The following is a 21,987-nucleotide window of genomic DNA, read 5'->3' as shown; positions in this document are numbered from 1 at the left end:
TTGTTGCAGATATTCTGGGTCTTGTTATATTTACAGTCATCATAATGACATGAATACCTTCTGTTTTTCTTCTTTGGAATGAGTGGTTACTTTTGTTACCAGCTTTCCATAGACAGCTGTGTGGGCATCTGTGTTCACAGCCGCCTTGAAACGGCTGTTCAGCCTCCACAGCTCCCTCTAGAACAGGCAGGCTTGTCTTGGACTCTCCCTCCCTCTACTTCCATACTTGTTTCTTCTTTTCAAGCCTCTTGTCCTTCTGCTCCTCCCCTATCCTCCTACTTGTAATCCTCCCTAGTGTTTCTCTGTTCTAGTTCGTTTGTGTGAGTCACATGATGCTTCCTCACCCCACCTTCCCCTGACCCACCACAGGTTAGAAAACTGAGTTCCAGTCTTTCTGAGTCTTCTTCTCAGCAAATAAGACATCCAACCTACTCATGAAAGTAATCTACTTTTCTCTGAACATTTTGATACGGGACAAATAATTAACATTCTGGAGTTCAAGGTGTGGGGGCTAGAGGCAATGGGTCTGGCAGTGGCAGAGATCATGTTGGATGGGAAAGGCTTTCAATTTCCCTTACATATATTAAGCAGACAAAACCTAAATATTGGGCAGGTGCTATCATGGCCTTTATGGGATAGGTCATTGCTGCCCTTCTTCTCAAAGAAGGCTTAAGAAGGGACCCTGGGACATTCCCAGTGTGGGTAGGACTCCCTCATGTATCAAAAGAAGCACATCTAAATGATCTAAATGAGTCTGGGTTGGATTAGGTAAGGAATGAGACCAAAAAGGAGATATGCCCTTGAAAGCAGCCAATCTCATAACCTGGGGTAGGCATTTGTTGTCTGCTGAGTCACACTGGTCACACCGCCTTGGGATTAGCCAGCTCTACTTTCTGTTTCAACAATAAGAAGTCTTGCAAAACTGCTGGCATGTGAGACAGAGGTATCCAGAAGGCCTTGGCATCTCTTCCAGCAACATAATGGGTCTTTGGGAAGAGACTTGTGAGCGCATGGTCCATGCACTCCACCACCAGGGAGAGGTCCACGTTCACAAAGGAAGTTGTGCCTTTCAGCTTGTCTAGACCTGCAGAAAGAGACAAAAGTACATGTACTCTTTGGAAGAAGGGGGAAAGGAGTGTATGAGGCTGGGGTGTAAAGGGGAGGATGTGTGTGTGTGAAAATTTCTTTTGAATTTGCTGTTATAAATTGAGGCCCCTGTGGTGGGTTTCAAGGATGCAGCAATGTTTTCGTTCGACTGCTCGCTCTCAAACTTGAGTAGGCAGCAGAATCTCCTAGAGGGCTTGTTAAAACCCAGTTGCTGGGTCCCACCACCAGCTTCTGACTCAGTAGGTGTGAAGTGGGACCCAATAATTTGCATTTCTATCAAGTTTTCAGGTGATGCTGATGGTGCTGGTCCAGGGAGCAGACTTCGAGAACCACTACCTTAAAGCAATGAGAGAAAGATACTTTATAAAGTCCATGAGGCCTCTGAGCCCAAGAAGCTATGGGTTTGATCCTAAATTTGTTTTAAGGGACTACTGTATGTTTAGGAAATGGGGAGGGGCTGTGCGAGTATGCATGTGTGTGCACGTGCGCTCACATACCTTGTGTCTTTGTAATTCGGTGAATAAAGAGGGAATCATCCCCAAAAGTATTGACTCAGAAAGCTAAACATATCCTGGTGATCAGGCAGCTGAAATGCTTGAGTAACGTTCTAGGGTCATTTTAGAGAAGCAGGTATTTTATCAGAAGATTGGTAATGGCTCGGAGCATTCCTGCCTTGTTCTTAAAACATACCTGAGCTGTGTCTTCCTAAGAGAAAAATCTATGATTTTAAATCTCTTTTTCAAGTTAAGGCCCCTATAGCCACAAGAACTTACCTAACAAGTCTTAGTGGCTATTTTAAACTTTCACAACTATAGTCTAGGAAATGAAGAAGGGTGAGCTTAAATTCGTGGTCTGCTTGGGAATTATGAGTCTGGCTGATGTTCAAGTCCTAGTTTGAAAAAATAATAAAAACAACCAGTGCAAAACTGTGCTCAAAGCCTTCTGGTATTTCTGAGAGGGAACACCTGAGCCAGGGGCCAAGTCAAAAATAATTTTGAGATGGAAGTTGATGACCTATTCATAGGCATTTAGAAAGTATCAGTGTTAATATCAAAAAGAGAAAGCTCTTTTAAATGAGGTATTTTTAAAAAGATTTTATTTATTCATTTGAGAGATGGAGACAGCACGATTAGGGAAGAGAGGGAGAAGCAGGCTCCCTGCTAAGCACAGAGCCCTATGTAGGGCTCCATCCCAGGACCCTGGGATCATCACTTGAGCCCAAGGCAGATGCTTAACCACTGAACCACCCAGGTGCCCTTATTTCTGAACCTACTTAGAATTTTCAGAGTTGATAATGAGTGAGAAACACAAGTATTTTATAGCAGAGGTTCTCAGCATCTAGTGACATGATAGCACTGGGAGGTTTGTGAAACCAGACATTCTCCGTATGTGTGTGCGTGCGTGCGCAGTCGGGTCAGGTGGCTGGAGGAGTCTGTCATCCTAAAAACCTCCCAGGTGGATTTGACTTGGCTCTTGGCTCCCTCTTGAAAGCTTCTGGCCTTGAACCTTGCCACACTTGGCTCTCTCGCCAAATTTCCAGGTGAAGAAGCAGGACCAGAGTTTTGAGGTTACAGTGACACAAAGTTAGGTGGGGCCCTGTGTGGCTTAAAGCAGGAGCCCAGTAAGTGTTTGAGGAATGTCGACTAAGCTTTAAACATGACCAGAAAGTTTGAGGTGGAGGTGGAGACCTGGTACAGGAAGTTCCACCAGCTCCTTAATGCCTCGTTTCCATGATCGGGCAGGGCCCAAGACTAAATGGCAAAGTCAGGCTGTCTGGGTTCAAAGCCACCCCTTCCACTTACTAACTGTGCATCCCTGGGCAAGCAGCTTCTTTGTGCCTCTGTTTCTAGACAATTCAGGGAATATCTCCTTCACAGGGTTTATTTAGGCATTTAAAATGAGGCAGTCCATGTAAACCACTTAGAATGGTGGCAAGTACCAAATGTTCACTATATGTTAGTCATCATACACTAATCTATTATTTCCATCCCTGACTCAATATGACTTACGCTGCTGCTTCGCCTTCCATCTCCACCCCCCGTGCATTCCTGCTCTGGAAGGCTTCCACCCAGCTAATTCCTTCCTGGCCTTTAGGCCTTGCTCAAACCTGACCTGTCTCAGAAAGGCCACTGGCCAGCAATGCTTTCATCCAGTTCTGAATTCCTTTGGGCAATTAGAGACTGTACTGTCTAGCACCCCTTCCGGGCTTTTGGGGTCTGTCTAAGAATTACAGGATCAATTTTCTTGCATTCTGCACAGTCTCATTGTTTTACAATCTCACTGGTTACTTTTTCTCCTCCACTAAACTAAGCTGGTTAAGGGTCAGAGTCTGAGTCTTGGTATTTTGTAAACTCCATAAATCCTTGACCAATGTTTAGTGAGTGGTTGGTGTTTACCAAAAAGAAGAGGCTTGTGTAGAATTGAAGACTGTGGGCTCGAGTCTAGGCATGACCGGGAGGAGTTGTACAGCTGTGTATAGAACATTCACCTTTCCATGCCTCTGTTCACTGCTCCTATGGTTCTTTTGAGGAGTAAATGATAGAATTCATAAGGTAGGATTTGGCACGGGGTAAATGCTCAGTAAATGTTTGTAAACACTTGAAGTAAGAGATGGCACTGGAATTAATAGGGATCTTTAATCCATATGTTATCTCCCTATTGGTATATCATTAACAAAACCTTGTTTTTTCATTTGTATTTGAGTCTTCTTCATGTTGCCTAGAACAATGAACTCCAGAGGAACCCTGGGCCCACCCAGAGACTTACTTTTTTGAATGTAACCTTCTCCATACTGTTGTTTGATATCTGGAGACAGATGCTTCCAAATGGCGAGTTTTTTTTCAGTGGCTTTTATTGGATCTGATAATCCTGTTTTGAATAATCCTGGTTCAATACATGAAACGTGTACACCAAAAGCTTTCATGTCCCGTCTGTGAAAGAACACACTGATGATATTTAATCCAGGTTTGTTTGGAGAATGTTTGCTATTTGGGTGATTATTTTTGAAAGAATTTTTTTTTTTTAAGATTTTATTTATTTATTTGACAGACAGAGATCACAAGTAGGCAGAGAGACAGGCAGAGAGAGAAAAGGAAGCAGGCTCCCTGCTGAGCAGAGAGCCGGATGTGGGGCTTGATCCCAGGACCCTGGGATCATGACCTGAGCCAAAGGCAGAGGCTTTAACCCGCTGAGCCACCCAGGCGCCCCTCGAACGAATTTTTTCATGGGATCACAGAAATGCATGGGTTGGAAAGGAATATTTAGTTCTACACTCTCAGTTTGCAGTGAGGAAGCTGAAGTTAGCGTGGTGAAGGCTGGTTTAATGGCAGAATGGGAAAGGGATCTGGGCAGACCCCCTCCTGGACTAGTGCTCCCCACTAAGTCATACTCTCTCATTAAATTGACAAGCAGTCGGGTTAAGGACAGGTTTCTTCTTGGTATGCAAAAAACCTTATGGAAAATGGAGTGATGACTGGCCTGGATGGACAAGTCTACTTCTATTTTAGAAATGTGAGGACATTGCGACACAAATGAGGACAGGCTGGGGACACAAGTGTGACAATCTCTGATGTGGCTCACCTGCTCCCTATCCTGCTCAATGAGATCTTTCATTATGTGGCCTCAGATTTACTGGGCAACAAGGTTTTAGGGGAATCATGATGCACTTCCCCCTTTTAAAAGCAAAACAAAGAATTGCAAACTGTTATATGAGCAATTATTTCCTAAATTTAATGTATATTTCCACCAAGGATCTATGAGGAAGTAATTACTCATTTTATATAAGTCTTTACCACATGATTTTTAAAGAATTGTACCAATGATCTTAAAATATGAATTATCTTACGTTCTGCTTTCAGCAACATGCCTATTGTTTAGTTTGCAGTGTAGTTTACTAAAAATGCAAATTAACTTGATCTTGAAAGATTTTGAAAAGTATGTTGCTTGCATTAAAATTATTAAAAGTTATTTTCTAACTTAATTTACTTTACTCACGTATCTTCTGTGCTTCTTTGGGTTTTGGAAAGTATTTGGAAAGATTTGTCACCCCATCTACTAATGAAATAACATACAATCTAGGGACAAATGGCTTTAAGTCACCCAACTAAGTTTACCAGGTAAGTCAAACCAGTATGAACCCAGTTATGTGTGCTGTGTTGGGCAAATACAGCTTTGAAGAGCCCCAGCCTTCTCCCAGTTGGACCATTGACCCTAAATCCTCCTATATATAGAAATTCTGGGGCCACCACTGGACTGGGACCTGCACGCACAATACCATTCCCAGTACCAGCTCCATGATTTAGAAAACAACAACAACAAAATGAAACCATTCTTTACTGGGTAATTTCAGGCATGGTATAGTGCATTGCAAACACATAAGTCCTTCAGCTGAAATCCCTTTTTATTTTTATTTTTTATTTATTTATTTTTTAAAAGATTTTATTTTTATTTATTTGAAAGAGAGAGAGAAATCACAAGTATGCAGAGAGGCAGGCATACAGAAAGAGAGGAGAAAGCAGGCTCCCCGCTGAGCAGAGAGCCTGATGCGGGCCTCAATCCCAGGACCCTGAGATCGTGACCTGAGCCGAAGGCAGAGGCTTAACCCACTGAGCCACCCAGGGGCCCTGAAATCCCTTTTTAAAAGTGGTTATTAGTCTCCAAGAGGGTGGGAAGAAACCCTGGTGCTTTTTGTCTCTCTCTTTCCTCCCATCATGTGGCCCCATGCCCAGCGTAAGTGTGAAGTAGTTGGCAGAATGGAGTAACTTCGGGCGCCTGGGTGGCTCAGTGGGTTAAGCCGCTGCCTTCGGCTCAGGTCATGATCTCAGAGTCCTGGGATCGAGTCCCGCATCGGGCTCTCTGCTCAGCAGAGAGCCTGCTTCCCTCCCTCTCTCTCTGCCTGCCTCTCCATCTACTTGTGATTTCTCTCTGTCAAATAAATAAATTAAAAAAAAAATCTATAAAAAAAAAATAATAATAAAAAAAAAAAAAAAAAAAAAAAGAATGGAGTAACTTCCAGCAGGAGGGCAGTCCCAGGAAACAAGAGAGAACTGGAAAGATGAGAGAGAGAGGAGCTCAGGAAAGTGCACCTCTAACATTGTTTATGCACAGCACACATGCATGTGTGGGTCTGACTTAGAGAAGCGAACTCTGGGACAAGCATCTTTCATATCCCAGATGGCTACTGTGTAGAACATCTGCAGAACAGATCTGAATACCACAGCAAAGTCTTTAAAAATCAAGCAAACATTGAAATCTCAAAGTACAGAATGATGGTTAGCAATTGTGACCTGAATGCAACCTCATCAACTGTCTGATAAAACAAAAATACTGGGGCACCTCGGTGGCTCAGTCATTTAGGCAGCTGCCTTCAGCTCAGGCGGGCACCGTCCCTCCCTCTGCCCCTCCCACCCCACTCATGCGTGCTCTCTCTCTCTCTCAAATAAATAAAATGAAACAAAAATATCAACATTCTCCATAGGATTTAAATAAGACCCATAGTCTCATATTATTCCAAATACTCAGCATAAAACGAACTGGCACATTCCAAATGTTCAGCATAAAAAGAACTGGAAAATCTCAACTCACATGGGAAAAGACAATGGCAGATGCTAATGCCGAAGGATACAGATGTTGGAATTACCAAAGTCTTTAACGCAGCTATCATAAAAATGTTCCAAATACAAAGGAAAATACTCTTGAAGTGACCGGAAAGTTAGAATATTTCCCAAAGAAAAGAAAAGACAAAGAAGAACCAAATGAAAATTTTATACTTGAAAAACACAATAACCAAAATAAAATATTTTTTGGTTGGACTCAATAGCACAGTGATGATGGAGGAAAGTCAGTGAATTTGAAGGTAGACCATTAGGAATTATCCAATATGTATAGCAGAGAGAGAAAAATGAGAAAGTGAGCAGAACCTTAAGGATTTATGGGACAAAGTCAAAGGTCTAACATTTGTGTTATAGAGTCTCAGAAAAAGAAGAGAAAGACTGGATTGCAGAAAAGAATGTTTGAAGAGGCAATAGCTGAAAACTCATCAAATTTGACCAAAGATATAAACCTACAGATTCAGGAAGCCCAGTGAATATCAAATGTTACAAATCCAGAGAAATCCATGCTTGAGGGCACTGAGTTGGGGTCTTTATTTGTTAAATAGATTCTTTGTTTAGAGCTCTGGGGTTCTCTGATAGCACAGCAAAAAGATGTGGTTAGTGCTTTCTTGTGGGAGCAAAATCTTCACCTCTGATTAGTAAATTCCCCCTTTTTTTTTGGAAATGGATGCATCAGAGGAAATCTGTCTTTCTTGTCTTTGGGAGGTGGGGTGAGGATGGGAAAGTTATCATCCATTTAGCTGTAGTGTCTGAAATGTATGGAAATTTGAATCCAGAATTTGCAACAAGAGGGGGACAAAAGCTGCATAGCTGAGTTATTATTTTGTGATAATTACATTTACCTTATCAGATAATTTTCTACTGAGGGTTTAAATAAGATGGTACTATTGTTTCTGCAACTGACAGTTATACCAATGGAAAGTTATACCCTGCCTTAGGTTTTCTATATGATTCCCTGATTATATAACACACCGACCTGTAGAATATAAATTTACCATCACTGTCAGTATCATACATTAATGCAAAAAAGTAAAAAAGACTTGGATAGACTTAAGTTCAAATCTCAATTCTACCACTTACCAGCTGGGTGACCTTGGGCAAATTGCTTAATCTCTTTGTTTCAATGGTATTGCCTACAAATTGGGAATAACTTAAAGCACTAACTAGAGTGTCTAGTACATAATTAACATTCAGTAAACATTAACAGCTATTATTTCCTAATATGTCAATGTTTGCTTTACCTTAAGCTGTCATTGAAGCCTTCTACTGCGTATTTGGATGGATTATAACCCCCTCCACTGAACGCGAGCCGACCTCCAATGCTGGAGATATTGATAATCCTTCCTTGAGCTTTTTTGACCAAGGGAAGCAAATTTAGAGTCACATTGATGAGGCCAAACAAGTTCACTTCAATAGGTTCTCTGTAGTCCTCCACTGTCAGCCAATCGGTGGGAGCCAGCACGCCGAGAACGCCGGCATTGTTGATCAGACCCCAGAGACCTAGATCAGAGTGGAAAGGAAGAAGGTGTGATGGAAGATGGCACTTATATGGGCATCCTTGATGGAAATACAGTCCCTGCTTTACACAACTCTGCCATTTCCTCCTTGTAGACACATTCCTGCTCTGAAATGCTTTACAGTTTTGGGAAGGAACTACTCTCTAAGAGGGGAGGGAGGCGAAATTAAAACAGTTGGAGCTCTGTTACTGGAAGCCAGTCTCACAGTAACTCTATTTCTGGTTCTGCATGTAAAATACTGACACTGAATGAACCTTTTGCTTTTTTGTCTTTTTTAAAATTTTTTTTTATTTTTTGTTAACATATAATATATTATTAGCCCCAGGGGTACAGGTCTGTGAATTGCCAAGTTTACACGCTTCACAGCACTCACCATAGCACATACCCTCCCCAATGTCCATAACCCAGCCACCCTATCCCCCTCCCCTCAGCAACCCTCAGTTTGTTTTGTGAGATTAAGAGTCCCTTATGGTTTGTCCTCCTCCCAATCCCATTTTGTTTCATTTATTCCTTTCCTACCCCCAAACCCCCTACATTGCCTCTCAAATTCCTCATATCAGGGAGATCATATGATAATTGTCTTTCTCTGATTGACTTATTTCGCTATTGCTTTTTTTTATCGTAGATGCATAGTAAATTGGTCTTTTTTTTTCCATTTACTAGATTGCAAAGCCAGAGATTATTTATTTATAAACTACTTTTTACAAAGAGCAATACAATCTACTTCATATCTATTTTTAGTAAAAAAATAAAAAAATCCAGTCATCAATTGTTTTATGATGGAAAACATTTAATATTGTTAAAGTTATTTGGAATTCAAGCATTAAAAATTGTCAGGAGCATTATTAAGCCATTGCTTTTGTGGTCTGGAGTCTCAACTAAATGATGTAGATATGATAGAGAAAATTCATGTACATTGATTGCTTGCATGATCTCCTGTAGCTTTTAGCCCCAAGTTCCTTCACTGTGAATGTAGCTAAAATGTAGCTACTGTAGCTAAATGTAGAATTTTATGTAGCTAAACTAGAATTTTATGAGAGAAGTGCAGGGAAAGTCAATACCTCAAACTTACTTCGAAATTCACCCACTGGGACTTAAGACTGAGGATAATGTGGGCTGTGTCTCTCATGCAAACAGTGAGCTTGCAGCTCAAAACTACTGAGGGCTTTATCCTAAGATTTTTCCAAGATTCTCCAGTACCATAGCTGGTATTTAGGAGACATTTTCTTGAAAGGTCATTTAAGATCCAAACACATTTTATTTAGCTGTAGCTAATTTACAACACCCCCTCCATTCTTCCCACCCCCACATCACTCACCTTTCTCCCCAACTTGATTTTTCACCCACTGGGCAGTCCTCTTGACATTCTCTGGGTCAGTTACATCCAGAAGCACAGTGTGAAGCCTTTCTGAGGTTTCTGCCTTTAAAGCTATTGACTCTGATTCAGTCAGACAGGCAGCAATTACATGAAATCCTTTTTTATCAAAAGTTCTGGCTGCCAAATTTCCAAAGCCAGTGTCACAACCAGTTATGAAAATATACTTATCTGTGATGTCTGCAATCTTTAGTTGTCTTTTATAATTCCATAGAAAACCACAAAGGATTAGGAGGGCTAACACCCAGAAGAACATTTTTTTTCCTTCTGTATAGGATAGGGATTCTCCTTTCTTGAACAATAAAAGACAGTGACCTGAGAGCTCAAAATTAGAAAGAAAACTCAAATTAGAACAATCGAGGTGCTATAACCCAACACTGCCGACTTCAGATATTTTAATGCACTTGAGTGAATAGTTAAAAAAGAAGAATAACTATTATTTGGCTAGGAAGATGGCCTTTTAAGTGCTCAACCATTCCTCTAAAGTAATGCAAAAACTAACCAAAACAGCCAGAAAAAGTGAACAGGAGAGAGGTTCCATGGCAAAGCTGACGCAACTCTTGTGTTGATGTGAATGAATGTATGAATTTATCCATCTGAAACAGAGACTGTCACAGTAAAATCTTATCGCTTGTGACCTCGTGAAATTCAAGAGTAGAATAGGCGAATCTATTAGAAAATGTTCAATTTCAATTGATTGATTAGATTCTTAATTATTTTTATACTGTCAGGTAAAGTAGTTGCCACTATGAAAATATTTCCAAGTTGGTTTCCATTTTCTTATTTTCAGTGGGTTAGTGTCATTCTTCAACCAAACTCTGAGATCATCCCAACTCCATGCAGGGATTATGCAAATGCTTGGCCACCGGGGAGCGCCTGGACGAGGGTGAGATGAATGGGAAGAGATTGAGGGATGATGGCCAAAGGCACAGCATCCCAAACAGAATCAAGAAACCTCAGATTCTGTTCTCTTTGCACACTAGTTTCTGTGAGAAAAAGAATTACATGACATAGGATAAAGGAATGCAAATTCTTTCTGGAAAATCAGGAGGCGTTGACCATAAGTGCAGCAGGATGACCTAGAAAACTAATTAGTCCAGGCTAGAGGTGGCCTAGGGGCAAAAAATCAAACAGGTGGAGGGTTTCAGAAGATTACCACTTGCATTTTCCCCAGCATGTATTACCTTTTTATCTTTTCCTAAATAAAAAACAAATTACTATTTCATGTAGGCTGACTGTACCAATTTAGAAATATCACAGTTGTTTTGGAAATGTTAAAGAAAGAATACTATGTTAATTTTATAGTTTTTTTTTTTTTAAGTAAGACTTGATTTCATGACCTTGAGTCCAAGACCTGAGCCTACTGAGCCAACTGAGTTAACCAACTGAGCCACCCAGGTACCCCTATTAATTTTATAGTCTTGACCATTTAAATGCATATGCCATCTTAAAAGTTGTACTAATTATTATACAATGTTTGGCTGCAAAATAACATTTGTGAATAAATCAAGCAATTGTATTATTGAAAACAAGTGTGATACTAATTTGGAAGCATAATATCAAAAGTATCATGGAGTGAGACTTCAAACTATTTGGGATATAAAATCCCATATATATTGCAATGTTTGTCATTTACAATGACAGCCTCTACTATCACTTTTATTGTGGGTACTGATTGCTTGGGAAGAGCAAGCTATCCCGTGGTAGGAAGTGAACGAGAACAAGGCAGAGATGGGGGATGAGTGTGGGGGGTGACATTTGCCTGTTTGCTTCATGTCTGAGCATCATGGCAGCTCAGACTTCCCAGCTCAGTCATAGGCAAACCAAAGGAAGGAGATCATTAGGTCCCACACCACATAGGAGCAGCACTGGGTCTGCATTGGCTCTCTCTGCCTTTGGAAGCAAGAGGAGTCACAGACAACATCACCTGCGGGAGAGACCTTATTTCCTTCCCTTTCGATGCAGGAAGTTTCCTTGCTTTGCCCTGTGTTCACACATGTCTCTGCCCTTGATCTGGATCCACCCTTAAAATCAAGAAAGAAGGGCTTTGAGTGCTTCACAGAGGACAATGGATAAGCCTGGAGTTGAAGTTTAGACCTCACAGATACTTTGGGAATCATGACTGTTCATGGACCCTATGTTCAAAATGCTTGCAAGGCCAAGCAATTTTATAAAAGTGGGCTTTCTTTTTTCTTTTTTCTTTTTTACAGCTATTTCCTGGTTTTTCATTTGAACCATTTAAAAAAATTGTTCATCTTTTTTCTGTTTGTAAAAGTAACTTACGTTCATGGTTAAAAAAAAAATTGGCAGATACAGAAAAAAACCAAAGAATTGAGTAATGATTATCACATTTGACTCAATATTTTTGGTACATATTTTCTTCCAGTTTTTTTTCCTGTATATGTAAATATTTCTTTCTCTAATAAGGAATAGAAATATACACCCAGATAGAATTATACATATACACTCATGTACTCACTTTCATGCAACTTTGTTTCTATTGCTTTATAAGGAACAGATTACTTCAGATTAAAAAAAAATCACTTGATATAATATATCATCTTCACTTCTCAAGGAAGTTTTGGTCTCTGATTTCATCTTTCTTCCTGGCAAAAAATCTTTAGCTAAAGAGAGAAGAGGTAAGAGACTGTCCTTTGATAAAACTAAGTCAGAGGTAAAAATTAAAATATAGTGGGTTTAAACAAACTGGCTGATTCTTTTGATATGGCTGTGTCTATTTCTAAAGCCATCAAGTTTTTAGACGATCATGCCTTAATAATTTGGGTTAGTTTCCCAAATCTTTCCTGTGTAGGAGTTTCTTATTTATGGAAAATTAATGCCCCACTAGTAGAATTTTCCCTTCTTAAATATATATATACATTAAAAAGCGTATAATTTTGAGGTAAGGTGTTGGTGTAACTATCTCTTGGGAAATTTCATTTTTAGAAATTTTAAGGAAATTTTGTATTTATAAATTCAATTAGTATAGTGTGTTGTTCAACTCTAGCCTCAATAAATTGAATAATTGAACAACTAAATGTTGAATTATTTTCTAAATGGATTCTGTAGCCTTCACTGCAATCCAAATTTCATAGAGTTATTTGAAGAATGCAAAAGCTCATGGGGTTTAATGTGTCCTAGATCAGAGAGTGGAAACTTTCTATGTCATCATGTTTTGCTGGGCAAGCAGAAGGGGAGGAATAGCAGAAGAATGGTTTGCATTTGTGAAGCATTCTACACTGCACTTTTAAATATAGATCTCATTTGATTCTCCCAACAACCTTTTGAGTTAAAGGGGGCACGTTCTTTGCCTCATTTTATAGAAGAATTAATAAGCCAACTAATAAATGTAAAAGAAATGATAGAATTAGAAAAATCACCATTTGGCAACTGTAATAGCAACAATTACTTCAGGCAAGAGTGATCAATGGATGCTAAAATTATTAGGTGAAATTCTGATAAGAAACAATAATTATAGAATCTCAAAATATCTCCCCGTGAGAAATGTACTAATTAAAAAGAGAGCAATAACAATTTCACAGCGGAGAAATCTGACAGATACCACCTTAATCAAGTAACAAAAATTCACACCACTAGTTGTGGGACAAACCAACATCATGGGCCCCCTGGTACTGTGCACTGGGAAGGACACAGAGTCACTTTCCTGCATACATGGAAGCTAATCCTGCATGAGACATATCTCCCAATTCTGCACAATATATGGCCTATACTCTTTAAAAATGTCGAAGTCAGGAAGGAAAAAAAGAGTGAAGACTGCTCCAGATAAATGGGAACTGAAGAGATATGATAACTTGTGCAATACGTGATACTGGGTCAGAAAACTATTTTTTTTTCTTTTGTCAGAAAGAAAATTATTTACTCAGCTAGTGGAATTTCAGTAAGATTTGTTGATCTGATAAATAATATTGCAACTCAATAAATATTCATTTCTCAATTTTTATAATTTATTATGATTATGTAGAAAGTGCCCTGCTTTTGGGAAACACACACTGAAGTATTTGAAGATTAAGTAGCACCGTGTCTGCAACTTCCTCTCAAAGTTAAGAAAATAATAACTATATTTATATAAATAAGTAAACAGTTAAGGAAGCAGTCTAAGTGTTCATCGATAGATGAATGGATAAGGAAGATGTGGTTGCCAAGCCACAAACAGGCAGTTGCTGGGGCAGTGGTGGTCAAGGGGTGGGGGTGGGGAACGGGCGAAACACGTGAAAGGAATTAAGAGTTACAAAATTCCAGTTAGAAAATAAATAAGTCCCAGAGATAAGAGGTAGAGCATGGGAAAAATAATCAATAATAACATAATAACTTGTATGGTGATAGGTAGTGAGCATTTTGTAATGTATACAAATGTCAAGTTACTGTATCATACATGTGAAATTAATATAATATTGTATACCAATGATACTTCAATTAAAAATAGAACAACAGCAACAACCCCCCCCCCATACATATGGATATAAAGAGAGAATGACAATGCAGATGTGGTAAATGTTAATATTCGGGGATTCTAGGTTGTATTATTCTTTCAACTTTTCCATAAGTTTGACAGTATTGCAAAATAAAAAAGTAAAAATTTGACAGAGGAAAATAAAGTGTTTTTTTTTTTCCCTAAGAAAAGGCTTCTTTTAATCCAAAGGAGTTTCATGCACGAATCAAGAACTCCAGCACTTCAAGATCTAGTGACCTTGGACTTCTAATCTTTGGTAAGTTCACCTTCACAACCACTAGAGAAAAGCAAAAATTCAAACCCAAACCGTCAGGCTCCCTCCTCCCTCCTCATGCTCTCCATTTCCTCCTTACTTCCCCTTTCATTAGCCAAACTCATTTTTTCCTTGGTGACAGGCAACAGAGAAGAGCTTTTTAGTTGTCAAGGATGGGCTCCCATTAAAATGTGTGATCTTCATTATGTACCCCTCTGGGCTGAGAGTCATTTCAGATGCTGGGGTCCCAGCCTGCAGCCTGAATCCAGGGGACTACCAACATCGACCGAGAGTTTCATATAGCCTGTTCTTACCCCAAATACTATTGTCCAAGAAATAGCAGTTCTTCTTCATTCCTAAGGTTCACATTCCTCTAGGTCATTGCATTGAGTCAATCACAAACCAACACACACAAACCTTTGACTTCTATCTTAGCCAGGATTCCATGTGTGGTCGTGTTTCCTAGCAGTAGCCCTTGGTCGGAGTCATTGGGAACGCGATGCATATGCAGAAGCTGATGGATGGCCGATTGGTTCATCGACCACAGAGAAGTAAATGAATGACTGTGACTACTATGGCCGCCTCAACCATATTCTGCCAGCCTGGCTGCCTCCGCATGGCCTGTTGTTCCCAATAATTCAGACTGGGGGCACTGACCCTAGTTGCTTGCGTCGTTTGCTTATCAGCTTTGTCTTCCAGTTTATCTCACAACAAAGCGCTTAGCAGGGGTACACACCACTTGGCTGAAGGCAAGAGCCCCTCATCTGTAACAGTCTTCTTAGGACCCAGGGCCTGTGAGCCCACGGGCTAGTCAAAGCTGAGGACAGAGTGAGGGGAAGCAGATCTGCAGGCCCACACAGGGCGTGAGGGCTGGCGCAATTCTAAATATGCATTCTCTGAACTGGCCTGGAGATTTTCCCTAAACTAGTAAAAATAAACCTGGGAAGACAGGACTGAGGCCACACACACACACACACACACATACACACACGCACACACACCCCGGCAGGGCTGGGGTTCGGAACCCAGGTCTCAGAATCAGGCAGATAGAGGTCCAGTGCCCGCTCCTCCATCATCAGAGGTTTTTTGGGAAAATTTATTTATATTTTCTTAGCCTCCATTTTCCTAGTTGTAAAATGGAAATAATCACTTCTCTGGTGGAGAGTACCTGGTAAAGTAAAGGGACCAATGCCTGCTGCACAGGAAGAACCTCATCATTAGGGCGGGATCAGTCGTGTTCACTCGTGAGGGGCCTGCTCTGTGTGCTGCTCAGACCTCGGCAATGGGTACTTTTTGTTCATTGAGGTGAAACAATTATTTGTTGTGCGGTCTGTTCCGAGTATTGCAGGATGTTTAGCAGCACCCCCTGGCCTCTACCCCCGTGATGCCAGGAGCAACCCCTCCCCAGTTGTGACAACAAACAATGTCTCCAGACATTGCCAGATGTCCCCTGGGGGACAAAACAGCTCCCAGGTGAGAACCACTGGTCTAGAGCTTCCTTGTGTTGGGAGTCCAGAACCACTTTTCTGGAAACTCAGTCATCAGTTCCTTGGTAGGGCCACACTGATGAGGATTATTTTTTATGGCCTTACCAGAAAAGTTTTATTACTTATAAATATTGCTTCTAGGCTGCTACTCTAAGTGTTAGTTTCTGTGATTTTAAAAAAGTGCCTTTTTTGGGATGCCCAGGTAGCTCAGGGTTTAAGCATCTGCCTTTGGCTCAGGTCGTGATCCCAAGAGTCCTAGGTCAGCCTCCCTGCTCTGCAGTGAGTCTGCTTCTCTCTCTGCCCCTCCCCCAACTTGTCCTCTCAATCTCTCTCTCAAATAAATAAAATAAATAAATAAAAAGACTTAGAGTAAAATTATCTCCATTATATAGAGTAAGAAACAAATTCAGAAATGCAGGCTACACTATGGAGTATTATGCCTCCATCAGAAAGGATGAATACCCAACTTTTGTATCAACATGGACGGGACTGGAAGAGATTATGCTGAGTGAAATAAGTCAAGCAGAAAGAGTCAATTATCATATGGTTTCACTTATTTATGGAGCATAAGAAATAACACGGAGGACATGGGGAGATGAAAAAGAAAAGGGAGTTGAGGGAAATTGGAGAGGGAGATGAACCATGAGAGACTATGGACTCTGAAAAACAATCTGAGGGTTTTGAAGGGGCAGGGGGTGGGAAGTTGGGCCAGCCTGGTGGTGGGTATTGTGGAGGGCACCTATTGCATTGAGCACTGGGTGTGGTGTATAAACAATGAACTCTAGTACGCTGAAAAGTAATTAAAAAATAAAAAATTTAAAAACAAAACAAAACAAAAAGAAAGGCAGGCTAATTGTCTCAAGATAGGATCGTAGGGCTGTTTTGAAGACTGATAACCGGGCCACTCACATTTGGTTATTCACCATTTCTTCCTCTGCTCCACTGCCACCTGGTTTCCCGCTCAACCCGGGAGTCTGGGCTATGTGTACACTTCTCTACAACCACCAGTACTTGCATGAACCTTGGCAGTAGGTAAAATAAATGCTGTCGAAGGAAAGAAGGAAGAGAAGAAGGAAGAAGTTTCAACTCTAAGCCCAGGGTTCCGGTGGTAACTGGATTAGTCTCCGAGCCCTCTGAACCATCAGACAGAAGGGTAATAATAGCAACATCATATTCACACTTCCAATTTAGAGAACTTTAACAGTTTTTGAAAAGTGTTTGAGGAATATTTATCTCATTTAATTGTCAAAATATTTCTGTGAGCTAAGTAGAACAGGTTTCCTAACAGAAAGTCATTATCCAGAGAGTGGCTAGAGCTAAAATTCTGATCTCTCAACTCCCAACTGTGTAGGAGCAGGAAGAAGTGCAAAGAAATTAAAGCAGTATCAGTTAACAGGAGGAATAAACACACTTTATCAAAAGTCTTGATCATGCCACAAAGATTGAAAAGGAACCAAGAAAGGAGAACTAATTGTCTCTTTCATTGCCATGCAAAAATGCTTAAGTGTAAGCACGTGTTTGCAGCTGTAGGAAACTATTGCAACTTGATTACTGTCCTTTCTCACTTCTGCTTTTTTTAAACTTTCTATACCTGGGTGTCTTTTCCCCATTAAAAATAAAAAAATAAAGATCCTCTGATTTCACTTCTCTTAATGACATTCCTCACCCTTTAAAAATAAATGACAGTTACAGACAAACAAAAAGAACTGAGAATAATGTCTCCATGTCTCAATGTCATGGTGAGCCCCATTTTTCATAAGAAATACAGAATTCTTTCTAAATACTCCCTCTCATGCGACTTGATTTTATTTCTGCATAATTCCACGAGGGGCTTTGTTTTAGAAGGTGATACTACAACTAGTCAGTTACACTGACTGATTGGAATATGTAGAATTTTTATTTACTTTCAATTTGTTGTAATCACAACGCAAGCTGAATCAACAACTAAATAGTTTCTTTAAAAAAATCAAAGAGCATTTAGCAGTAGCTTTCTCAAATGTTTTCCTTTTGAAGTTCTCTTTCACAACTTTCTTAATACCCATGGCATTGGGGACATGTATGTCCTTAGTACACTTAAATTTTGTTAACCTAGCTATATTATACCAAATTCCTTTTTATTTCGACATTTTCCTTGAAGTAAGAAGTTCTGTTTGTTTTTTTAACCCAAGTGAGCTTTCACAGATTTTTGCCACATCTCTAAGAAAAAGAAATAATTCGACCTAATGCAAAACTAATTTATATGATGAATAAATAACATTTCTGTGAAAAAAAGTGTGCAAGTTGGGCACCCAGAAATCTAAGGAAATTTTTTTTCAGCAGAGCCAAGGGATCCTATATAAAATATGCTTAGAAAGGCTTCTCTGAGGGTCTGATTAAAATAATAGTAATAATAATAATAATAATGGTTATGATGCTGCTGCTGATACAATTGAGGTGGTATTCGTCGTCATGGAAACAGTAAGTTCTCTCACTCCATGGAATAAAGAAGTTCCTCCACCAGTTACATTCCCTTGAATCCTGCTTCCTTCAGGAGGGAGTTAGTGTGGGATACCCAGAGTGTTATTTGTGTGGTGGGACCAGTGAAGCGCGGAAGAGTGTGTGTTTCCTCTGCAGATTCATTCATTCAGAAAGTCTCCTAGGAGAGGGAGGGCAGCCACTCCTAATGGAGGGAAGGCCTGATGGGCTTACACTGGTATTTTTAGTTCTAAGGATAAAACTATCTCTAATTTTCTTTTGCCTTCTCTCAAACATTTTAAATTATAATTCATCATAATATCCACAATTATTAATTAATAAATTATTCCCCATTCCCCTCAGGTTGATTACTTTGCCAATAGGCTTCCTGATGGTATTGGCAGGTTAAGAATTATTGTGAAAGCCATGGTTGCTTTACTTAAGAGATGATATATTGTATACGGTTATAGGTTGTCATTACAAGGCTTCAAAGAAAGCTTAGATGGGTGCCCGCTGGCTCAGTCAGAAGAGCATGTGACTCTTGGTCTTGGCGTCATGAATTCAAGCCTTATGCCGGCTATAGAGATTACTTAACAACAACAACAACAACAAACTTAAAGAAAACCAGAAAACTTAGTGTTGGGTCTATGGTCAAAGGAGCGAGACTGATACAAAGCGAAGGTCAAGCAAAGCTTTATTTGGTGCCAAGCATCGAGAATCAAACTGACCAGCCAGGGCCATCTTTTGCAAAGAGGTGACCCCTCCCAGCCTCACAGACTAATTTTTTTTTTTTTAAATTTTTTATTTTTATAAACATATATTTTTATCCCCAGGGGTACAGGTCTTCACAGACTAACTTTTATAGAGTAAAGGCCATGTGGTTGAGCCTGGCCACCAGGTGGCCAATTGAATTACAATTCACCCTATAGTAGCTATTTGAACTAGTCTATCACTCTGGTCAGAATTGGCACCCAAAAGGCAGGGTCCACATTCTTGGGTGGTTAGGGAGGTGCTTTCCTGATTGGATGTCTCCACCTGACTTGACTCATCCTTGTATTCTGGGCTCTGTTACCTCCCCCTGACCTGACACGTCCTGGTATATGGGCTCTGTTATCAGGGGCTGGTCAGTCATACTTTACTGGTTTCCCAGACTTGTTTCTAAGTAAGTTCCTGGGGGGGGGGCAGGGTCAATCTAAATTTACTGTATAAACAACAAAATGGCTTGCTCTGGCTAAGTAGGCCCTTACATTTAGAATATGGAGACAATGTTATGTATAGATGCTGAAAGTATGTTCAAAACTTCAGTGTGTTTCTTTTGTCTGCACTTAACTTTGAGCAGAAGGAAAGCTCTGAGGTTTTAGTCTGTACCTTAAGAAAGTGACATTTGTTATAAGGATTTTACGACCAATTCCCCCTTTCCTCATTTAAAGTGTAGGAGATAACTATTTTTTTCTTGTATTTAAGCACTGGGATTTATTCTAAAAATCGGACACACTTTTCAAATCTCAAAAACACAATACAAAGATGATATGACATTTAAATTTCATTTTATGCAGCATCTAACCACGGACATTCTTAGAGCATCTAACATATGCCAAAGGATTCTAATATAAATAAAGCATAATCATTACCCTTGAGCTAGTGTGTAGGGGGACATTTCAGAGCTATTTGTACAACCCAAGTTGATTTTTAATTTAAAAATATGTTTTATTTAAACTTTTTCTGCAACTGCTAAAAATCAACCTACTGAGGGAGTGCACCACACACCATTTAAATCCTAAAGCCTTTAACAGGGCATGCTGGGATTAATTGGCAGCAAAGCCACTAAACTACCCACTGTATTTTGGGAGTCAAAGTGAAAACAGACTTGGACTTGGGAGAAAGCTCAATGTCTTCTTGGTAAAATGTCAATCATAGGATCATACATCTGAAGCAGGTTTACTGCTGTCATCTTAGTATCCAGGAACCCAATATTGTGCATCATATGTATTATGAGGAAGTTCCCTGATTCCTTCTGACCTAGAAGGAATTTTTCTCACTCACTGAGCATGCCTGTGTGCATTCGCCTCAAGGGACGTCTGGTAACACTGGCAAAGCAGGTAGACAGACAGATCAGACCCATAGTTTGCACAGAACCCCAGTAGCACATCTGCGGTTCCAGTAAGAAACTCCACTAAGATTACTACTCCTTTCGGAGCGCCCCCCCCCCATCCAGTTTCCAGTTCATTGTAAGATTTACAGATGGTGTCAAATAGGCACAGAGAGAATAACTAGATATAAATTTGGTTGTAACTATAAGGTGCCAAAGAACATTCAAAGAGAGCTGGGGGTGGGGAGTTCCAGGCAAGGACCCGGGTGACACTGGGATCATGTCTATAGTAAGATGGACTTAGTGTCCATCACAGCCTTCTAATAGTAATATTATTATTACTATTATTACTTCATAGCATGAAAAACAACTTGATTAGTTCTGTAAGAGTGAGGAAAATCAAAGGCAGTTTGAAGACGGAGAAACGGAGGGATAAATGACAGAATTCAGTCACTGGTTACCTTTGGAGATGAACTGGCGTAGAGAAGCTGTTGGGGACCGGCTAGGCGGAGGGTGGTTCTGTCCACTGTACTGAGGAAGGAAGGATTGAGCCACCTGACCACACCAGTCCTCTGGAGGAGGAGATTCCCCGGGCTTCCGTCCAGCTCCGAGTACACACATGTGTGAAGAGCCCTCAGGTTCCCTCCTCACTCTGAGTCATTCTTTTGTGACACCGGCTGATGACTAAATCTCTCTCCAGTGGCTGAAGGAAGCCAAATAGCTGTGGGTCATGTGTTTTTGGAGGAATTGATAGTACCTTCAGTAACTTAAATTTAACAACTTTCAGGAGGGACTTAAAAAGGATGAATAACATTCCTTTATCTCTGAGTGCAATCTCTTGACCAGATTCAGCAGTTGAAATAATGTAATGTGGAAGCATTTTGTAAACTGTCCCATGCACATTGTTTTAATCAATTAATTTTTTTAAAAGATTTTATTTATTTATTTAACAGACAGCGATCACAAGCAGGCAGAGAGGCAGGCAGAGAGAGAGAGAGGAAGGGAAGCAGGCTCCCAGCTGAGCAGAGAGCCCGATGCAGGGCTCGATCCCAGGACCCTGGGATCATGACCTGAGACGAAGGCAGAGGCTTTAACCCACTGAGCCACCCAGGCACCCCTAATCAATTAATTTTGAATTGTGATTACTATTCATAGTCTCTGGGTTTTTGTTTGTTTGTTTGTTTTTTCTTCCTGTTAACTTGTCTGTTCTGATTTAGTACTCTTTGCCTGCTAAGAGAGTAGGTAGGGGACACCAATCTTGGAGGATTCTTTTTCTCTCAGTTTTTCAGCATTGATGAGCAAGGAGATGATTTAATGCAATGAGGTTCTGTACTTATTTATGAGTTTTAATTGGTGTTTGAAGGCATGACAAGGAGAGCTTACTGAAGTGGTCCCTGGAATGGAGATCCCTGCGAAAGGAGATCCCTGCCCAGAGCTGGTCTGTTTCAGAGCTTGTCACGATTGACCTGCCATATGCTGGGACCACAGGTGAAGAGGAGGACAAGACAATCTGTAACCCCCCTGTCCCCAGGCTACCACCTTCCTCTTAAGCACACAGCCAGGTACAAACTCCATGGATTGCTTACTTTCAGTTTCCCTATATGTCAGCTTATTGCTGTAGG

General features: G+C 40.4%; 1 protein-coding gene across 2 annotated transcripts; it reads right to left on the bottom strand.

The window, feature by feature from the left end:
* Positions 1–435: 435 nt before the first annotated feature.
* Positions 436–20,987, bottom strand: DHRS9 (dehydrogenase/reductase 9). 2 transcript variants are annotated; one of them, XM_032355864.1, is made up of 5 exons: positions 20,827–20,987; positions 9,555–9,933; positions 7,961–8,219; positions 3,874–4,037; positions 436–1,084 (listed from the first exon to the last, which is right to left on the bottom strand). In XM_032355864.1, exons 2-5 carry the CDS (start codon positions 9,865–9,867, stop codon positions 861–863), a joined length of 960 nt encoding a protein of 319 aa, XP_032211755.1. In that variant the 5' UTR covers positions 9,868–9,933; positions 20,827–20,987; the 3' UTR covers positions 436–860. The 2 variants fall into 2 exon arrangements, with proteins under 2 accessions (XP_032211755.1, XP_032211754.1); XM_032355863.1 differs by having other exon boundaries at positions 9,555–9,926.
* Positions 20,988–21,987: the final 1,000 nt, after the last annotated feature.

This window comes from Mustela erminea, chromosome 8 (assembly GCF_009829155.1).
Source record: "Mustela erminea isolate mMusErm1 chromosome 8, mMusErm1.Pri, whole genome shotgun sequence".
In the NCBI taxonomy this organism is placed as follows: domain Eukaryota; kingdom Metazoa; phylum Chordata; class Mammalia; order Carnivora; family Mustelidae; genus Mustela; species Mustela erminea.
The sequence above is the reverse complement of the archived record's forward strand: the minus strand, read 5'-3'. Positions and strand labels throughout refer to the sequence as shown.